At 42.9% G+C, this 19,061-nt stretch overlaps 2 protein-coding genes and 1 long non-coding RNA gene across 6 annotated transcripts; 1 reads left to right on the top strand and 2 right to left on the bottom strand.

The window, feature by feature from the left end:
* Positions 1-896: 896 nt before the first annotated feature.
* On the top strand, positions 897-4,181 carry LOC110520611 (ras-related protein Rab-9A). 2 transcript variants are annotated; one of them, XM_021598010.3, is made up of 4 exons: positions 897-1,238; positions 1,692-1,811; positions 1,903-1,932; positions 2,058-4,181. In XM_021598010.3, the coding sequence occupies exon 4, from the start codon at positions 2,100-2,102 to the stop codon at positions 2,703-2,705; it is 606 nt and encodes a 201-aa protein (XP_021453685.3). In that variant the 5' UTR covers positions 897-1,238; positions 1,692-1,811; positions 1,903-1,932; positions 2,058-2,099; the 3' UTR covers positions 2,706-4,181. The 2 variants fall into 2 exon arrangements, with proteins under 2 accessions (XP_021453685.3, XP_021453684.3); XM_021598009.3 differs by lacking the exon at positions 1,903-1,932 and having other exon boundaries at positions 1,980-4,181.
* A 624-nt stretch (positions 4,182-4,805) lies between these two features.
* On the bottom strand, positions 4,806-5,326 carry LOC149984714 (uncharacterized). 2 transcript variants are annotated; one of them, XR_016494875.1, is made up of 3 exons: positions 5,241-5,326; positions 5,112-5,177; positions 4,806-4,917 (listed from the first exon to the last, which is right to left on the bottom strand). It is a non-coding gene; the product is annotated as an uncharacterized LOC149984714 (long non-coding RNA). The 2 variants fall into 2 exon arrangements; XR_016494876.1 differs by lacking the exon at positions 4,806-4,917 and adding an exon at positions 4,961-5,047.
* Positions 5,327-5,386: 60 nt separating this feature from the next.
* Positions 5,387-8,850, bottom strand: LOC110520612 (trafficking protein particle complex subunit 2). Of its 2 annotated transcripts, none has more exons than XM_090230436.1 (5): positions 8,538-8,850; positions 8,176-8,294; positions 6,559-6,701; positions 5,735-5,822; positions 5,387-5,661 (listed from the first exon to the last, which is right to left on the bottom strand). In XM_090230436.1, exons 2-5 carry the CDS (start codon positions 8,266-8,268, stop codon positions 5,659-5,661), a joined length of 327 nt encoding a protein of 108 aa, XP_090086562.1. In that variant the 5' UTR covers positions 8,269-8,294; positions 8,538-8,850; the 3' UTR covers positions 5,387-5,658. The 2 variants fall into 2 exon arrangements, with proteins under 2 accessions (XP_090086562.1, XP_090086561.1); XM_090230435.1 differs by having other exon boundaries at positions 5,387-5,641.
* Positions 8,851-19,061: the final 10,211 nt, after the last annotated feature.

The following is a 19,061-nucleotide window of genomic DNA, read 5'->3' as shown; positions in this document are numbered from 1 at the left end:
ACAGGGACTCACTATTGGAAATTCGTATATTATAGTTTGATTACATTTTAGGGTATCTGAGGAGTCAATAGAAACTTATTTTGACTTGTTTTAACAAAGTTCAGGGGTAGATTTTTGGATTCCTTTCTCATGTTAATTACTCAAATCGATGGCGCCAACTAAACTGACCTTTTGGGATATAAAGAAGGATTTTATCTAACAAAACAACACTACATGTTATAGCTGGGACCCTTTGGATGAAAAATCAGAGGAAGATTTTCAAAAAAGGATGCCTCAGGACTACATGGCCTGATGACTCCTTGCTGTCCCCAGTCCACCTGGTCATGCTGCTGCTCCAGTATCAACTTTTGTGCCTGCGGCTATGGAACCCTGACCTGTTCACTGGATGTGCTACCTTGTCCCGGACCTACTGTTATGGACTCTCTATTGCACCTGCTGTCTCTAACTCTGAATGATCGGCTATGAAAAGCCAACTGACATTTACTCCTGAGGTGCTGACCTGTTACACCCTCTATAACCACTGCGATTATTATTATCTGACCCTGCTGGTCATCTATGAACGTTTGAACATTTTGGCAATGTTCTGTTATAATCTCCACCCGGGCTAGCCAGAAGAGGAGTGGCCACCACCCAGAGACAGGTTCCCCTTTAGGTTTCTTTCTAGGTTCCAGCCTTTCTAGGGAGTTTTTCCTAGCCACCGTGCTTCTACATCTGCATTGCTTGCTATTTGGGGTTTTAGGCTGGGTTTCTGTACAGCACTTTGTGACATCAGCTGATGTAAAAAGGGCATTATAAATACATTTGATGTGGTCTCTGGTTTGGTACTATCTACCGTGTGGTTTCTGGTTTGGTACTATCTACCGGGTGTTTTGTCGTCCTCTGGTGGCTGTTTCTGTAAGAATAAGACGTGGTCTCTATTGGAGGTTCGATTGAATACTGGAGATAGCTATTTACTGGTTAAAACTTAGTCAACAGTGTAGCTGTATTTGTTTATAATTCATTATATCATAAATAATCTGCAATTCAAACTGAGTGATGTGACTCGAGAACATTTCGAGACTTCTTAGGTCACATGAGTGGAAACAGAGGCTAATGTTATCAGATGTTGTTCGAGCCAGAAGCTGCTAGGCTAGCTAACTGCTATTGAAGACCATCCTAGGGGGACAGCTACAACAACAACAAAGAAGAAGCTATAAACTATCACAGTCGTTGTATGTGTTCTTCAAAACTTGGCAACGGTAAATTAACAATTAAGTCCCATTATCAGTGTCTTATGGTTTAGCTAGCGGGCTTAATCGTTTTCAGCAAGTTGATAGCTAGTCATTAGGAGAAGAAAATGTGGCATCAACGTTTGGTAGTAACAACGCTAGCTAAATCAGCTAGGTAGCTAAATATCGACTGTCATCCAACTTCACACTGTTGTGCGGGCGTATGCTTGCCTTATTTCTTATAGCTAGCTATCCACGCTAAGTTTCAAACATTATTCCTCGGGTAATAGGCATTTGTTCGTATCATATTCTAGATAACATTGCTTGAGAAATATAACTTGTTAGCTAGCTATGACGTGACAGTTTATGTATCGGCAGCTATGTTTTGTAAAAGTCTGGTTACAGACAGCTGTTGTAGTCACTGTACTGTATATAGTATGTTTGCAGGTTCAGTCAACACATTTGTTTGCTATTTCGTTCCAGCTGGTTGAATGTTGACCACGGTTAAGATAATGACCGACACGAAACATAGACACATGTGACCAAGCAGCTAATGTCTATAGCACATGATCCTGGCCAACTGAAGGCTTCAATAATTCACGGGTAAGTCCCCTTCTTCCTGTTTGTGTGGTAGGTTGATTTGCTGTGAATGCCACTGTAAGATAAAGTGCTAACATTCAAGTGTTTTTCTTAGGTTTCAGAATATCTACACTGAGTAGTAAAGGTAAATCTGGCTCCTAAAAATACCTTCTTCTTTTTTTTTTTAAATAGGTGAAACAAAACAGATTTGAAAAACCTGAAGGTTATTGTGCAACAGTCGTCAGTTGCACATTACATCCTGTCCCCTAGGTCCTATTTTCCAGAGGAAGAGACCACGTTTTGTTAAGAGCCATGGCCAACAAGTCATCCCTGCTGAAAATCATCCTGCTGGGAGACGGAGGAGTGGGGAAGAGCTCCCTCATGAACCGCTACGTCACCAACAAGTTTGACACGCACCTCTTCCACACCATCGGAGTGGAGTTCCTCAACAAGGACCTGGAGGTGGACGGCCGTCTGGTCACCATGCAGATCTGGGACACGGCCGGACAGGAGCGTTTCCGCAGCCTCAGGACTCCCTTCTACCGCGGGTCTGACTGCTGTCTGCTCACATTCAGCGTGGATGACAACCAGAGCTTCCACAACCTGGCCAACTGGAAGAAGGAGTTCATCTACTACGCCGATGTCAAGGAGCCTGAGAAGTTCCCCTTCGTGGTGCTGGGGAACAAGGTGGATGTGTCGGAACGGCAGGTTTCTGCTGAAGATGCCCAACAGTGGTGTCGGGATAATGGCAATCACCCTTACTATGAGACCAGTGCCAAGGATTCCACCAACGTAACCATAGCCTTTGAGGAGGCAGTGCGGAGAGTGCTGGCCATGGAGGAGAGGGCAGACCACCTCATCCCCACGGACACAGTCAACCTCCACAGAAAGCCCCGTTCCAGCACTTCCTGCTGTTGACAACGTGTAGGGCTTACCCAGTGCTTGACTTGGACTGAAAGAGGTGCCAGTATTCATTTTGGGTGCCGGTACTGTTTCTATTTAGGTGCAGGAGCTCCACAATACTTTTGAACTAATATTCTATAAGAGGAACAGGAGCCCAAGCAGTAGAACATTTTGAGGTGCCGGTACTCCTGCCCAAGTCAAGCACTGGGGCTACAACCTATAAAGAACTGGAGCTAGGAGGACACACAGGCGTATTTATTAACACTCATGCTCACAAGTACAGTAAGCAAGCACTGGCTAGTGTCCGTGGATGATAATCCAATGGGTTTGTTGGTCTTGGGACTCATTGAATGTAAAGCGGGTACTTGAAGAAGAGTATTTTTGTCAGATTCCACCAAGAAATACATTATAATTTAAAACTGTGCAATCTTTGAATTATATATATATTATCTTAAAATATTACATTATATTATGCCATCAATGTGGTTGCCAGAAATACATTCACAAAGCATCGCTTCCTGTTCATATTACATAGCCAGAAAGAAGTTCCTTTTTTTGTAGAAAGGTTTTTTTACACTGTGACTGAAACCAAGGTTGAGATGAGCGGCCTTACCAGTGAAAGTATCATAATTGATTCCATTCAAAACATATTGCAGACCGTATGTAAATATAATCCCACCCAAATGTGATACAGTAGAAACAAGTCACTTTTAATCATCAATTGAGTTAAATGGGATTAGGTAAAAAAATATATATCCAAACATAATATATTAATATTTATTACAACAAATGTTTAAATGTTTGAAAAAGTTAAAGCACTAATCTAGCATCACTACTTTATAGTACAGAGAGTGGGAAATCTAAGCAGAAATGAAGGTTTATGATTTCTTACACTATAATATTATTGGTGCTGGTAGCTGAATTTGCTGGCCTTGCGATATCTGCACAACGTACCGTAATGAATGAGTTATCATTATACAATGAACACAATGTTCAACACTTGCACAGGACGAGCTGAAATTCTAAATATGAAAAGAATAAAGCAGAGTTCTTATGCTGCATGACATTCTGCTCTCTACCAATTATAAGGTAGTACATAACCTTGTTCTTACCATTCCAGAATCTCAGTGTTCTGATATCTTGGCTAATTGTAATTAACAGATGAGTGATACATTATGAACTTGGTCATGGTGGTGGATATGCTAAACCATGTTTAATGTATGTACCTGTCCATGTTTTTGTTTCTATGGGCATCTTAATTAATCTAACATGTATGTTCTTTACATTTATGGAGATCAATTTCATTTTCTTACGCACGAGTATAGTTTTAATAGTAACATTTGATTTCAACAATCATTGCTTATTGATTTTACAGTATTGTACATCCTCACAAAATAGAGTGTTGAGAACAGTTTTCTTTGCTCATTTTTTATCATTTTGCTACAGCAGTGTTGTCCAATGCTATTTGAATAAAAACAGTCCTTGAATGAATGATCTTTCCTAAAGACGTTTGTTTGTAGTCTCCACTGTTACAGGGGGGAAAAACACTTTGTTAAAATGTGAAAAAGATATCAGTTAAGAGTTAGACTTCAGCAGTAAGTCATTTGGGAAATGTTTTCTGGTGTGGTGAATATTACTGCATATATACAGGCTCTATTTTACACGCAGAATGTGAGTGTTTGTCTTTGTACTTGCTTAATGATTAGTGAAATGTTCTGCCATTACTTTGTATGGCAAAGGCACACACATGCACGCTAGTGAATTATTTGGAAAGTGTTTTGATGAGAGAATCTGAACAGTAAGACACAGAACATTTCACAAACATCAGAAATTAAATATACATGTTTTAACCAAGCTCATTCAAGGTCTAGCTCATACAGACCATGTCACTGTTATCAAACTAGACCTCAGAGACCATTTCACTGTTATCAAACTAGACCTCAGAGACCATGTCACTATTATCAAACTAGACCTCAGAGACCATGTCACTATTATCAAACTAGACCTCAGAGACCATGTCACTATCAAACTAGACCTCAGAGACCATGTCACTATCAAACTAGACCTCAGAGACCATGTCACTGTTATCAAACTAGACCTCAGAGACCATGTCACTATCAAACTAGACCTCAGAGACCATGTCACTATTATCAAACTAGACCTCAGAGACCATGTCACTATTATCAAACTAGACCTCAGAGACCATGTCACTGTTATCAAACTAGACCTCAGATACCATGTCACTGTTATCAACTAGACCTCAGAGACCATGTCACTGTTATCAACTAGACCTCAGAGACCATGTCACTATTATCAAACTAGACCTCAGAGATCATGTCACTGTTATCAAACTAGACCTCAGAGACCATGTCACTATTATCAACTAGACCTCAGAGACCATGTCACTATTATCAACTAGACCTCAGAGACCATGTCACTATTATCAAACTAGACCTCGGAGATCATGTCACTATTATCAAACTAGACCTCAGAGACCATGTCACTATTATCAACTAGACCTCAGAGACCATGTCACTTATCAAACTAGACCTCAGAGACCATGTCACTATTATCAAACTAGACCTCGGAGATCATGTCACTGTTATCAAACTAGACCTCAGAGACCATGTCACTATCAAACTAGGCAACAAAATGTTGGTGACACTCACACATGCCATTAATTCATTATAAAACACTTCCCAATGCTATCTTTTATACTGTGGTTGGTAAGAATAAAGAAAGTAATAGTGAATTTATCAAAACACGACCAACAGGTGATCGTAGACCAATGATGTGTATATGACAAACACAATGAAGAAAATGAAAAAAGGTGCAGAACTCAGGTTGGTTCATTAGCTCAAGAGGTGCTTCTTTCCAAGGAACTGCACTTTTCTGTCAAATGCCGTCGACCGGATTGGAGCATTGGTTTCATAAAAAGGATTCATTGCAAACTGGAAAAGAGCACAGATTACTGAACAATGATCAATCATCAGAATGTTAATTTAAGTTAGGTGTATATGACCTGCACAAAAAGGGCAACTCACCTTAATGTATAAATCATACACATCATTAAAGAAGTTTTTGATTCCGTCTTCTTGTCGTACATCATGAAGCATGATGAATCTCATATGTGATGGAGATGGTTAAGGGGAAAAAATGGAACACAGACACTACCCATAATTCTCTGGGCCCTTTGGCCAAGGAAACAATTACTATTTGTTGAATTGTAGACATATTTCAGGAATACATTATTCCATACGTTTTTGTTGCAACGTTTCCAGGGCTATATAGGTCTCAATGGCCCCGTGGTAAGTTTCGTCTCTGAGATTGGAAGGTTGGCTAAGGTTGGCAAGGTTGGATCCCTGGCCGATTCATGCCAAAGACTCTAAAAATGGGACCCGTTGCCTCTGCTTGGCACTCAGCATTAAGGAGATGGATTAGGGGTATGTCCCTGCTGATAGACTAGTGTCCTATCCAGGGGGTTGAGCTTGTACATCAAGCTGTCTCGCTACAGAAACGGGAGATATGCTCCTGTTAGATCAATCAAATGTATTTATAAAGCCCTTTTTAAATCAGCTGATGTCACAAAGTGCTTTTACAGAAACCCAGCCTAAAACCCCAAACATTAAGTCATGCAGATGTAGAAGCATGGTGGCTAGAAAAACTCCCTAGAAAGGCAGGAACCCATGAAGAACCCTAGAGAGGAACCAGGCTCTGAGGGGTGGCCAGTTTTCTTCTGGCTGTGCCGGGTGTAGATTATAAGAGTACACGGCCATTAAGGCCAGATCGTGTCCTATGGGCTCTTCTGCCTCAGACATTGCTACTTACTTCCGTGTAGGTCTTGGGTAGTAGTCAAAAAAGGATATGTCCTGCGGTGACAAAGGCAGAGACAAACCACTCGTTGAACTTGTCCACAGTCTTCAGGTACATGTTGTTAGACAGCCACATGTTTTCATCCACCAAGTCGAGAGCTGCATGTGCAATGAACTGGTTCAGATGCCGGTGGTCATCCTGTTGACATATGGACAGAATGGATAAAACAATGACATATCAAGTGTGTTTATTCCCCTATGAAAAAGGCATAAGAATACACAAAATATTTCTACTTGCTCTCAAACATTACTTCAAATGATCAACACACAGTGACCCCCCACCAAAAAAACTTCTGGATCTGCTTTAAGCTATGAAATTGAGTGAGCATCACAGTAACCTCTTCTTTTGACTAGATGTAGATAGAGATCTCAATACATAGGTAGTGATGAAGCTAGCTACCAATTTAGATAGTTGTCAGGAGCATAGACCTATCTAAACTCAGAAAAAAAAGAAATGTCTCTTTTTCAGGACACTGTCTTTAAAAGACAATTCATAAAAATCCAAATTACTTCACTGTTTCCCATGCTTGTTCAATGAACCATAAACAATTAATGAACATGGAACGGTTGTTAAGACACTAACAGCTAACAGTAGGCAATTAAAGTAAGTTATGAAAACTTAGGACACTAAAGAGACCTTTCTACTGACTCTGAAAAGCGCAAAAAGATACCCAGGGTCCCTGCTCATCTGCTTGAACGTGCCTTAGGCATGCTGCAAGGATACATGAAGACTGCAGATGTGGCCAGGGAAATACATTGCTATGTCCATACTGTGAGAAGCCTAAGACAGCGCTACAGGGAGACAGGACAGACATCGCAGTTGCAGACCATGTGTAACAACACCTGCACAGGATCGGTACATCCGAACATCACACCTGCGGGACACGTACAGGTTGGCAACAACAACTGCCAGAGTTACACCAGGAATGCATAATCCCTCCATCAGTGCTCAGACTGTCTGAAATAGGCTGAGAGAGGCTGGACTGGTGGCTTGTAGGCCTGTTGTAAAGGCAGGTCTTCACCAGACATCACCGGCAATGTCACCTATGGGCACAAACCCACCGTCGCTGGACCAGGCAGGATTGGCAAAAAGTGCTCTTCACTGACGAGTCGCGGTTTTGTCTCACCAGTGGTGATGGTCGGATTCACGTTTATCGTCGAAGGAATGAGCGTTACACCGAGGCCTGTACTCTGGAGCGGGATCGATTTGGAGGTGAAGGGTCCGTCATGGTCTAGGGCAGTGTGTCACAGCATCATCGGACGGAGCTTGTTGTCATTGCAGGCAATCTTAACTCTGTGCGTTACAGGGAAGACATCGTCCTCCCTTATGTGGTACCTTTCCTGCAGGCTCTTCCTGACATGACCCTTCAGCATGATAATGCCACCAGCCATACTGCTCGTTCTGTGTGTGATTTAATGCAAGACAGAAATGTCCGTGATCTGCCATGGCCAGCGAAGAGCCCGGATCTCAATCCCAGTGAGCACGTCTGGGACCTGTTGGATTGGAGGGTGAGGGTGCCTTGGTGGAAGAGTGGGGTAACAGTTGACAATGAGAAGACGTTTCTTTTTTTGCCGAGTATATATTATGTTGAGAATACCGTAAAGATATATACCTTTGACTCAGCTTTACCAGCAGGCAAGAATTCCATTTCAAAGACTGGGTTGTCATGATGACCAACCATGACGTAATAGAAACTGCCAGACATGTTTCTTTCCAGCAATCAACGCAGTTCTGTGTGAACAGGAATATACATTGGCTATTTCTGTAACTTGTGATGTAAATGTGTTAGCTAGCTAACGCTATATAGCTAACTACGTTACGTAACTAACGTCATATAGCCAGCACGCTTGCAAATGCATTATTATCACAAAGATAAACATATTGAAGCAAACTGAAAAAGTCTTAATTTACAGATAGATGTTTAGATCCAAAATGTACACAAATGTACATTTTATAAAACAAACGTTTGTTTACCTGCAAAAAAATTATGAAACTCTCCTTATTTCCGGGGAATATCGTCACTTTTTGATGACGACATGAAAAGGTGCAATCGACCACCGAAATACATTTGCAACAAGTGAAACATTTTCAACATTTGAAACTAGTTTTTATCTTTGTGTATTTATATTTAATAGTATATATTAGTTGATTAATTTATCTGTATTTAGCTCTAATTTCAAAGACAGAATATGAAGGTCATAAATGTGCGACTGGAACTAAACAATAACATTGCCAGTTCGTTAAATTCAAACTGTTGGCACTTGGAGAGGACTTCTTCTTTTTCGATATAATGGCGTATTGCAAACAAATGTTTAAAATGCATGCTGCCACCTACTGTGCTGGAGTGTTTGGTCAATCATGGTTTACAACATTAGTTCCACAATTCTAAATCCTCCTACCTAACTCAGTACTTCTGAGAAAAAAAAGAGCCCTACAGATTTCTAAAATACCCTCCCCTACCGGTCCAAAATCATCTCTGGTAAGACTCTCAGGTCAAACGGTGGAAGACTCTACCACACCTGTCGTGATAGGCAGGCCCACTACACACTGGACTGGCTCAACTTCAGAGCGCTCACTTCTGTCGACTGATGCCATTTAGAGATCATCAGGGTTCTCAAGAGAGCTTGAAGAGCTTGGAGATTACTTGGTTTGTAATCAGGAGACGTAGGTATGTACGCCTCGAATGAATGTGTATACTCAGGAGACGAATCTCTGATATTAACAGTGCCATTCTTACGCTTCCTCGCCATCACACTTAGTCCTCCCCACCTGCTAACCGTTTTTCTGGAAAGCAGACCATTGGTTACTAAGCAGGTCATTTCAACCCAAATCCCTATATATCAGTGCTGTAAACACGATATAAATGTTAGTCTCTTTACAGAGTATTAGGTTTTTGCCTTCAACAAGAAAAACCTGCAAGCTAGTATTTGTTGATTGACCCTCTCTTCCCCTGGAGGCTTTATCCCCAGATGAGCTGAGGAACAGGCTTTACCAAACCTTTAAGAATCGAGGCGTGCTTGACACACTTAAAGTAAGAATTTACATGAGCATTTTGCCTGTTAGATTGCATTAGTTAAAGTTGTACTACTGCCTTGGGCAGGCCAGTCCCTATGAAGTCTGACTCTGTCCTGATAACCACCAGTCTGGTGGCAGATCACCTGCAAAACTCTGCATCTAAGTATACCCTGTCTGTGTTCTACCCTGAATGTGTTCTACCCTGTCTGTGTTCTGCCCTGTCGGTGTTCTAACCTGAATATTTTCTACCCTGAATGTGTTCTACCCTGATTGTGTTCTACCCTGTCTGTGTTCTGCCCTGACTGTGTTCTGACCTGAATATGTTCTGCCCTGTCTGTGTTCTACCCTGTCTGTGTTCTACCCTGTCTGTGTTCTACCCTGAATGTGTTCTGCCCTGTCTGTGTTCTACCCTGTCTGTGTTCTACCCTGAATGTGTTCTACCCTGTCTGTGTTCTACCCTGTCTGTGTTCTACCCTGTCTGTGTTCTACCCCGAATGTGTTCTACCCCGAATGTGTTCTACCCTGTCTGTGTTCTGCCCTGTCTGTGTTCTACCCTGTCTGTGTTCTACCCTAAATGTGTTCTGCCCTGTCTGTGTTCTACCCTGTCTGTGTTCTACCCTGTCTGTGTTCTGCCCTGTCAGTGTACTACCCTGTCTGTATTCTGCCCTGTCTGTGTTCTAACCTGCATATGTTCTACCCTGTCTGTGTTCTTCCCTGTCTGTGTTCTACCCTGAATGTGTGAAAAGATCAGGAGCCCTGTTGCTTTGGAGCAGTAACACCGTTACTCAGATTGAGGAAAAGGATGTGTCTTTGCGGAGACGAGCTGTGTTGAAAGAAATATAAACCGTGTGATATAGAGAAGCAGAACAGAGGTTAACGATAGAGGCTTTTGGAAAGGAAAAATAAGTCATGTTACCACCCTCATGCTAAGTCATTTTCATCCTTAGTCATCCTTTATCAGGGTTGGTTTAGCGGCTTACTCGCAGACTGTGTGTTGACCACAGGACCTGAAAAATACAGGTGAAGTGATATCAAACTGAAAGAGCAAGCAACTATTATCTTGAAAAATGTACAGAACAGTCCAATTAGGCTAAATCTGCCATAGTAATACCATAAAGGACACTTATGATCAAAAGACGAAGAATGTGTTTCAAGGTATTATGGTATTATTATGCCAGATTTAGTCTAATTGGACTGTTCTGTACTTTTAAAAAATAATTTAGTTGCTCGCTCTTTCAGTTTGATATCACTTCACTTCCCACTTCCAGCACAGAGGAGGCCTCATCGTTTCATTATTTCTATTCCGCTCTGCCTCCAGAAGGTGGCACTCTTGTGTAGGGCAAAAAATATGAATATTCATATCCTCTTGGTCTTGTTTGTTGTGATGTATTGTGTACTTTGGATCCAATTTATCAGGACAATTTCTTCTGATTCAATTTATAAAGAGCTATTGTGGTTCTGTTGTTGGTTTGGACCAATTGTTGCTGTCTCAGTAATGTATAGGATAAAATAAAGGCATGTTAGTAACTTTGAATGTTAATAAGTTTGACTCTCACCACTTCTATCACCTCTTCAACCCTACAAACACACAGTAGGCTATTTATTTTTTAGATTGTAAAGTTGGCGAGTATAGCCAGCTGTCAGTTAGCATTAGTATAACATGTGTGAGGACTGATCACAGAGGCTGTACAACAAGCAGTCCAGATGCATGGCTTCTTGAATAGAGCAGTTGCCTCGTCACATAATCCACAGTCTATATGCCGTACAATATTATGTCAAACGTTTGTGTTTTGTGGCTCATTTGCATGTTACAGTCTAAGTTTAAGAAGTTTGATGTAACACTTCAGGAAACCCTCATTGGAACGTACCTCATCCTGAGGAGAGACAGAGTGGAGCTGCAGGCCCAGCTCAGGCTGCTGAAGAAGCTGGATGTGGCTCAGGATGAGAACCAGGGCCTACGGGCAGGTGAGGAACGGTGGCTCAGGAGGAGAACCAGGGCCTACGGGCAGGTGAGGAACGGTGGCTCAGGAGGAGAACCAGGGCCTACGGGCAGGTGAGGAACGGTGGCTCAGGAGGAGAACCAGGGCCTACGGGCAGGTGAGGAACGGTGGCTCAGGAGGAGAACCAGGGCCTACGGGCAGGTGAGGAACGGTGGCTCAGGAGGAGAACCAGGGCCTACGGGCAGGTGAGGAACGGTGGCTCAGGAGGAGAACCAGGGCCTACGGGCAGGTGAGGAACGGTGGCTCAGGAGGAGAACCAGGGCCTACGGGCAGGTGAGGAACGGTGGCTCAGGAGGAGAACCAGGGCCTACGGGCAGGTGAGGAACGGTGGCTCAGGAGGAGAACCAGGGCCTACGGGCAGGTGAGGAACGGTGGCTCAGGAGGAGAACCAGGGCCTACAGGCAGGTGAGGAACGGTGGCTCAGGAGGAGCACCAGGGCCTACGGGCAGGCGAAGAACAGTGGCTCAAGAAGAGAACCAGGGTATATATTTTCCGGGGATGGGAAAACTTTTCAGTGTAAACTTAAATGACTATATAGCCACTGTGAATAATTCATTCTAGTCACCCAACTGGCCTTGGCACTGTGGTTGGGTGTTTTTGGATGTGCCCCAGCTGACTGTCAATGCAGGGAATCGTTGCAGTGTTTGTGGCTTTACAGATGGCTCTGGGAAGTGAAAGCAGGGGGATGTTAGGGTGGAGGGAGGAGGCGGACTGCCAATGCTTCACCCCTCTCTGAGGGACACAATGATCTTCCTGTCAGAGGAGAGGAGGACGGGATATCCTTGAGTCACTTGCTAATTTACTCTCTCTCTCTCTCTCTCCCCCCCCCCCCCTCTCTCTCTCTCTCTCTCTCTCTCTCTCTCTCTTGTCCTTACAAACTGTCACTCTTGCTGCTGGTGAGTCTCTGATCCACCTCCACGCAGACAACACCATTCTGTATACTTCTGGCCCTTCTTTGGACACTGTGTTAACAACCCTCCAGGCAAGCTTCAACGCCATACATCACTCCTTCTGTGGCCTCCAATTGCTCTTAAATACAAGTAAAACTAAATGCATGATCTTCAACCGATCGCTGCCTGCACCTGCCCGCCTGTCCAACACCACATCTCTGGACGGCTCTGACTTAGAATATGTGGACAACTACAAATACCCAGGTGTCTGGTTAGACTGTAAACTCTCCTTCCATACCCACATCAAACATCTACAATCCAAAGTTAAATCTAGAATTGGCTTCCTATTGGCTTCCTAAAGCATCCTTCGCTCATGCTGCCAAACATACCCTTGTAAAACTGACCATCCTACCAATCCTCGACTTCAGCGATGTCATTTACAAAATAGCCTCCAATACCCTACTCAACAAATTGGATGCAGTCTATCACAGTGCAATCCGTTTTGTCACCAAAGCCCCATATACTACCCACCATTGTGACCTGTACGCTCTCGTTGGCTGGCCCTCGCATCATACTCGTTGCCAAACCCACTGGCTCCATGTCCCTGCTAGGTAAAGTCCCCCCTTATCTCAGCTCGCTGGTCACCATAGCATCACCCACCTGTAGCACGCACTCCAGCAGGTATATCTCTCTGGTCACCCCCAAAACCAATTCTTTCTTTGGCCGCCTCTCCTTCCAGTTCTCTGCTGCCAATGAGTGGAACGAACTACAAAAATCTTTGAAATTGGAAACACTTATCTCCCTCACTAGCTTTAAGCTAGTCAGAGCAGCTCACAGATTACTGCACCTGTACATACCCCACCTATAATTTAGCCCAAACAACTACCTCTTTCCCTACTGTATTTATTGTATTTATTTTGCTCCTTTGCACCCCATTATTTTTATTTATACTTTGCACATTCTTCCACTGCAAATCTACCATTCCAGTGGTATATGCTTGCTATATTGTATTTATTTTGCCACCATGGCCTTTTTTTGCCTTTACCTCCCTTATCTCACCTCATTTGCTCACATCATATATATAGACCTGTTTATACTGTTATTGACTGTACGTTTGTTTTACTCCATGTGTCGTTGTATGTGTCGAACTGCTTTGCTTTATCTTGGCCAGGTCGCAATTGTAAATGAGAACTTGTTCTCAACTTGGTTAAATAAATAAAAAATAAAATAAATAAACACTAGACTTCATTAACCACCCTCAGAGTTAGGCTAGTACCATGTGCTAGGCTAGGCTAGTACCATGTGCTAGGCTAGTACCATGTGCTAGGCTAGTACCATGTGCTAAACCACCTCCCAGCACCATCTCAGTCAAACCAATGTCCTCTAGCTAGTTGAGGAGATTAACTGGATTGTATCACAAACAATGAATCGTTTAACTTCAACTGACATTAAAATGTTTGGCACAAAAATTGTCACAATACCTTTAACTAAAATATCCAACCTAAATCCATTATTTCTTGTCCGTAGTTGAAAAAATAAAGATTGGTAACTGGATATGCTGTACAATGAGTGCCGTAGTCCTCTAGTATGTAAACTGTTAGCTTAGATGTTGTGACTCATATCCGATTGTCTCCCTGTAGATCTAGGCAGGCTGTCGGCAGAGCAGCTGGCGCTGCAGACAGAGCTGAGGAGGCTGGAGAGTGCCAGGATGCTGTCGAAAGAGGAGTCTGACAGACACAGACAGGTGCTGAAGGCCCAGCTTCAGAGTTAGGTCAGTGACACTGCTTCTCTGATAATGTGGGAAACAATGTGGAGTGTAGCGAGATGACTTTTCTTTAACACACATCTGCTCTACCGTTTATTTAGTCGTGGTTACGGTAACTCCATAAGACCTTATATCTGGGTTGCAGTCCATTTGGGAGCCTACAGGTCATCTTGCACTTGTTCAAGGATATTTTTCTCTGTAACCCCTTGTTGGCCGTGGTGGAGGTGTGTGTGTGTGTGTGTGTGTGTGTGTGTGTGTGTGTGTGTGTGTGTGTGTGTGTGTGTGTGTGTGTGTGTGTGTGCGCGCGCGCGCAAGTGGCCAAGATCTTCTCTATGTCCTTCTGCTGGTTGATCGTGTCTTGGTCCTCATCTTCTCTAAATCCTTCTGGCGGTTGATCATGTCTTGGTTCTCATCTTCTCTAAGTCCTTCTGGAGGTTGATCATGTCTTGGTTCTCATCTTCTCTAAGTCCTTCTGGTGTTTGATCGTGTCTTGGTCCTCATCTTCTCTAAGTCCTTCTGGTGTTTGATCGTGTCTTGGTCCTCATCTTCTCTAAGTCCTTCTGGCGGTTGATCGTTTTGGTCCTCATTTTCTCTTCTTTCTATGCTTTCTTTTTCCTTGTTCTTCAACCTCTTGGTTCTGTATGATGCGGTGTTTTGTGTGATCTGTGTGTGATCTGTATCTGTGTGTGATGTGATGTGTGTGATTGCAGTGCGCAACGCTGGAGAATGATGCACTGCGTAACCCTTCCTTGGTGGTCCTCTCAGTGCTGGAGATCAGCCTTGATAAACTACTGCCTCCTGATATCTATGTGGACAGAGGTGTGCTGAGGGCTAGAAGGTGTAAAGAAGGTGTGATGGCCTCTCGAGGGCGCAGGCCCGACTGGGGGAGCATCAGCTCTCCAGAATCTGACGCTGACCTGGTAGACGGGGCCAAGGCCAGAATCAGAGAGCTGGAGAAGGAGGCAGAGACGCTGGAGGAAGCCTAAAGGAACACCAGCAGAGGGCAGTTCATGCCATCATGTCACACATGCTGCCCCTTCGACCCCTCTCACCACAACGAACACTGGTATCACTCCACCCTCACTCATCTCAGAGGCAACACCCACCAACGCCCTCCCTCGCCCCGAAAACAACACGTAACCCAACACCCTTGCCCCCACTCACTCCAGCATCCATAGACCTCTCTCACCCCAACGACAACCCCCTCCCAAGAGTAGCAGAACCCCCACTTCCCCCTAGAACCAGAGCCCCTCCTCCCCCAGAGTAGCAGAACCCCCACCTCTCGCCAGCCCAGAACCGCCAAGTCTCCCCAGTTCAGATCCAGAAACCCCACCTCTCCCCAGTCCAGAACCAAAACCCCCACCTCTCCCGAGAACCAGAAGCCCCACCCTTTCCCAGAACCAAAAGCTCCAACTCTCCCCAGCCCAGAACCAAAAGCCCTACCTCTCTCCAGAACCAGAATCCCCACCTCTCCCTAGCCCAGAAACGGAAGCCCCCACCTCCCCTCAGCCCAATATGACCTTTGCTGAAAACCAGCCCCAGCATCAGTACCGTGGTCCAAGGAGCATACTGGACTTCCACACTACTTAGTGAGGCTCTGTTCTTGGGAGACAGAATCCCACAGGAAGGCAGCTCCTCTCCCCCTGAATCGTGTCACACACCCCCCTCTCCCTCTCCAGGAGGCGGCTTTGCACAGATCCTGTGGAAGTTAGGAGTCTCCACTCTGTTTTAATGGGTTGATTCACTTCAAACGGATTTAATGTCCCAAATGCTTTACTGCCAAGCCTGTAAATGTGTTTCACTGATTACAGTTACACGCACACAATAGTGGGATTATTGTGGAGAGTCAGATTAATAAAATCCTATTTACATGAACACATCTGAAAGCAGGCTACCGGAAACCTGATAAATGCAGAAAATCACCAATCCAAATATACATTCTACCACAACGACCGTGTAATTTTTGGGAAGTATATTTCATTCTGAGTTCGGACATAGAAAGTATAAAGTTTGTAAGTGAAAACTACTTCAAAGATGCATACATTCAGTTGGTTTGAACTCACTCCGCTCAAGCTAAACAGGGAGGCTCACGCTACCGGTGCTGGCACATGTGCAGATCAAATACACCGCTGGAACGCCGATTAAGGTGTTTACGTCAGTATTTCATTTCCCATTCATAATGTCTGATTCATTGAGTCAGTCCATACCATTCATAATGTCTGATTCATTGAGTCAGTCCATATAATTCATAATGTCTGATTCATTGAGTCAGTCCATATCATTCATAATGTCTGAATAATTGAGTCAGTCCATATAATTCATAATGTCTGATTCATTGAGTCAGTCCATATCATTCATAATGTCTGATTCATTGAGTCAGTCCATACCATTCATAATGTCTGAATAATTGAGTCAGTCCATATAATTCATAATGTCTGATTCATTGAGTCAGTCCATATCATTCATAATGTCTGATCAATTGAGTCAGTCCATATAATTCATAATGTCTGATTCATTGAGTCAGTCCATATCATTCATAATGTCTGATTCATTGAGTCAGTCCATATCATTCATAATGTCTGATTCATTGAGTCAGTCCATATCATTCATAATGTCTGATTCATTGAGTCAGTCCATATCATTCATAATGTCTGATTCATTGAGTCAGTCCATATCATTCATAATGTCTGATCAATTGAGTCAGTCCATATCATTCATAATGTCTGATCAATTGAGTCAGTCCATATAATTCATAATGTCTGATTCATTGAGTCAGTCCATATCATTCATAATGTCTGAATAATTGAGTCAGTCCCTATCATTCATAATGTCTGATCAATTGAGTCAGTCCATATCATTCATAATGTCTGATTCATTGAGTCAGCCCCTACAATTCATAATGTCTGATTAATTGAGTCATTCCATATCATTCATAATGTCGGATTAATTGAGTCAGCCCCTACAATTCATGTCTGATTAATTGAGTCATTCCATATCATTCATACTGTCGGATTGAGTCAGCCCCTACAATTCATGTCTGATTAATTGTGTAAGCACATGTCATTCATAATTTCTGATTAATTGAGTCAGCCCCTACAATTCATGAAATATTAATTGAGTCAGCCCCTACAATTCATGTCTGATTAATTGAGTCAGCCCATATCATTCATAATGTCTGATTAATTGAGTCAGTCCATACAATTCATAGTGTCTGATTAATTGAGTAAGCCCCTACCTTTCACAATGCCTGATTCATTGAGTCAGCCCCTACCATTCATAATGTCTGATTAATTGAGTCAGTCCATACACCATTCATAATGTCTGTCTATGTGTAGTCGTCTTCATCTTTCTCTCTTTGATAATTTCATGTCTTCAGAAACATCATATGACAGTGACAGTGCTGAATCTGTATCTTCTGTCGTTTGTTGCAGTCTCTAGTTAACAGTTGGTACTCCTGTCATCCTCAAGGGCTGAGGAGGTATCGTCTGTGGCGTTTCCTGTGCTGTCTCCTGAGAGGTGTCTCACCCTGACCCGCGGAGAGGTGGCGTCCTCACGGGACGTAACTTCCAATTTCTTCCCACCTCGCCGTCCTCAGCTCAGGAGCTCCGCACGAGAAACAAAGCAGGTAGCACCAGGGTTCACCACTGGAACACATTATAACAATATATTACTGTTTACTTAATGGTTTGTTTACTTAATGGTTTGTTTACTTAATGGTTTGTTTACTTAATGGTTTGTTTACTTAATGGTTTGTTTACTTAATGGTTTGTTTACTTAATGGTTTGTTTACTTAATTGTTTGTTTACTTGATGGTTTGTTTACTTAATGGTTTGTTTACTTAATGGTTTGTTTACTTGATGGTTTGTTTACTTAATGGTTTGTTTACTTAATGGTTTGTTTACTTAATGGTTTGTTTACTTTATGGTTTGTTTACTTAATGGTTTGTTTACTTAATGGTTTGTTTACTTAATGGTTTGTTTACTTAATGGTTTGTTTACTTAATGGTTTGTTTACTTTATAGTTTGTTTACTTTATAGTTTGTTTACTTTATAGTTTGTTTACTTAATGGTTTGTTTACTTAATGGTTTGTTTACTTGATGGTTTGTTTACTTGATGGTTTGTTTACTTAATGGTTTGTTTACTTAATGGTTTGTTTACTTAATGGTTTGTTTACTTAATGGTTTGTTTACTTAATGGTTTGTTTACTTTATGGTTTGTTTACTTAATGGTTTGTTGAGATCGGTGTGGAAGAACTTGACTGGCCTGTACAGAGCCCTGACCTCATCCCCATCAAACACCTTTGGGATGAATCGGAAACACTGACTGCGAGCCAGGCCTAATCAGCCAACATCAGTGCCCAACCTCACTAATGCTCTTGTGGCTGAATGGAAGCAAGTCCCTGCAGCAATGTTCCAACATCCAGTGGAAATCCTTCCCAGAAGAGTGGAGGCTGAAAGCGGGGGACAAACTCCTATTAGTTTTGATTTTGGAATGAGATGTTCGATGAGCAGGTGTCCACATTCCTTTGGCCATGTAGTGTATCTGCTGTGGATGGGAGATATCAGAGATGACACAGCCCTATGTGCGCCCAGCATGCTTTGCTTCCTGAACACATTGTAACCGTGCCTTGGAAGAGGGGAGTGGGGCAGTGGGAGCAAACAACTCCAGCACTGCAGGAATGCTGTTAGAGTATTTGTTATTGTTGCTGACCAGAGGCATTGCATTTCATTATACAAGATGCATCAAAGGTTGTCTGTATCTGGTGCAGTGGATTCACTGATCCATAGTCGATGTGGGAGTGTTTCCAAATTCAGGCATGTTTCCACCC

The sequence above is a fragment of the Oncorhynchus mykiss genome, chromosome 3, assembly GCF_057628025.1.
Source record: "Oncorhynchus mykiss isolate SJ-2025 chromosome 3, ASM5762802v1, whole genome shotgun sequence".
NCBI lineage: Eukaryota > Metazoa > Chordata > Actinopteri > Salmoniformes > Salmonidae > Oncorhynchus > Oncorhynchus mykiss.
The sequence above is the reverse complement of the archived record's forward strand: the minus strand, read 5'-3'. Positions and strand labels throughout refer to the sequence as shown.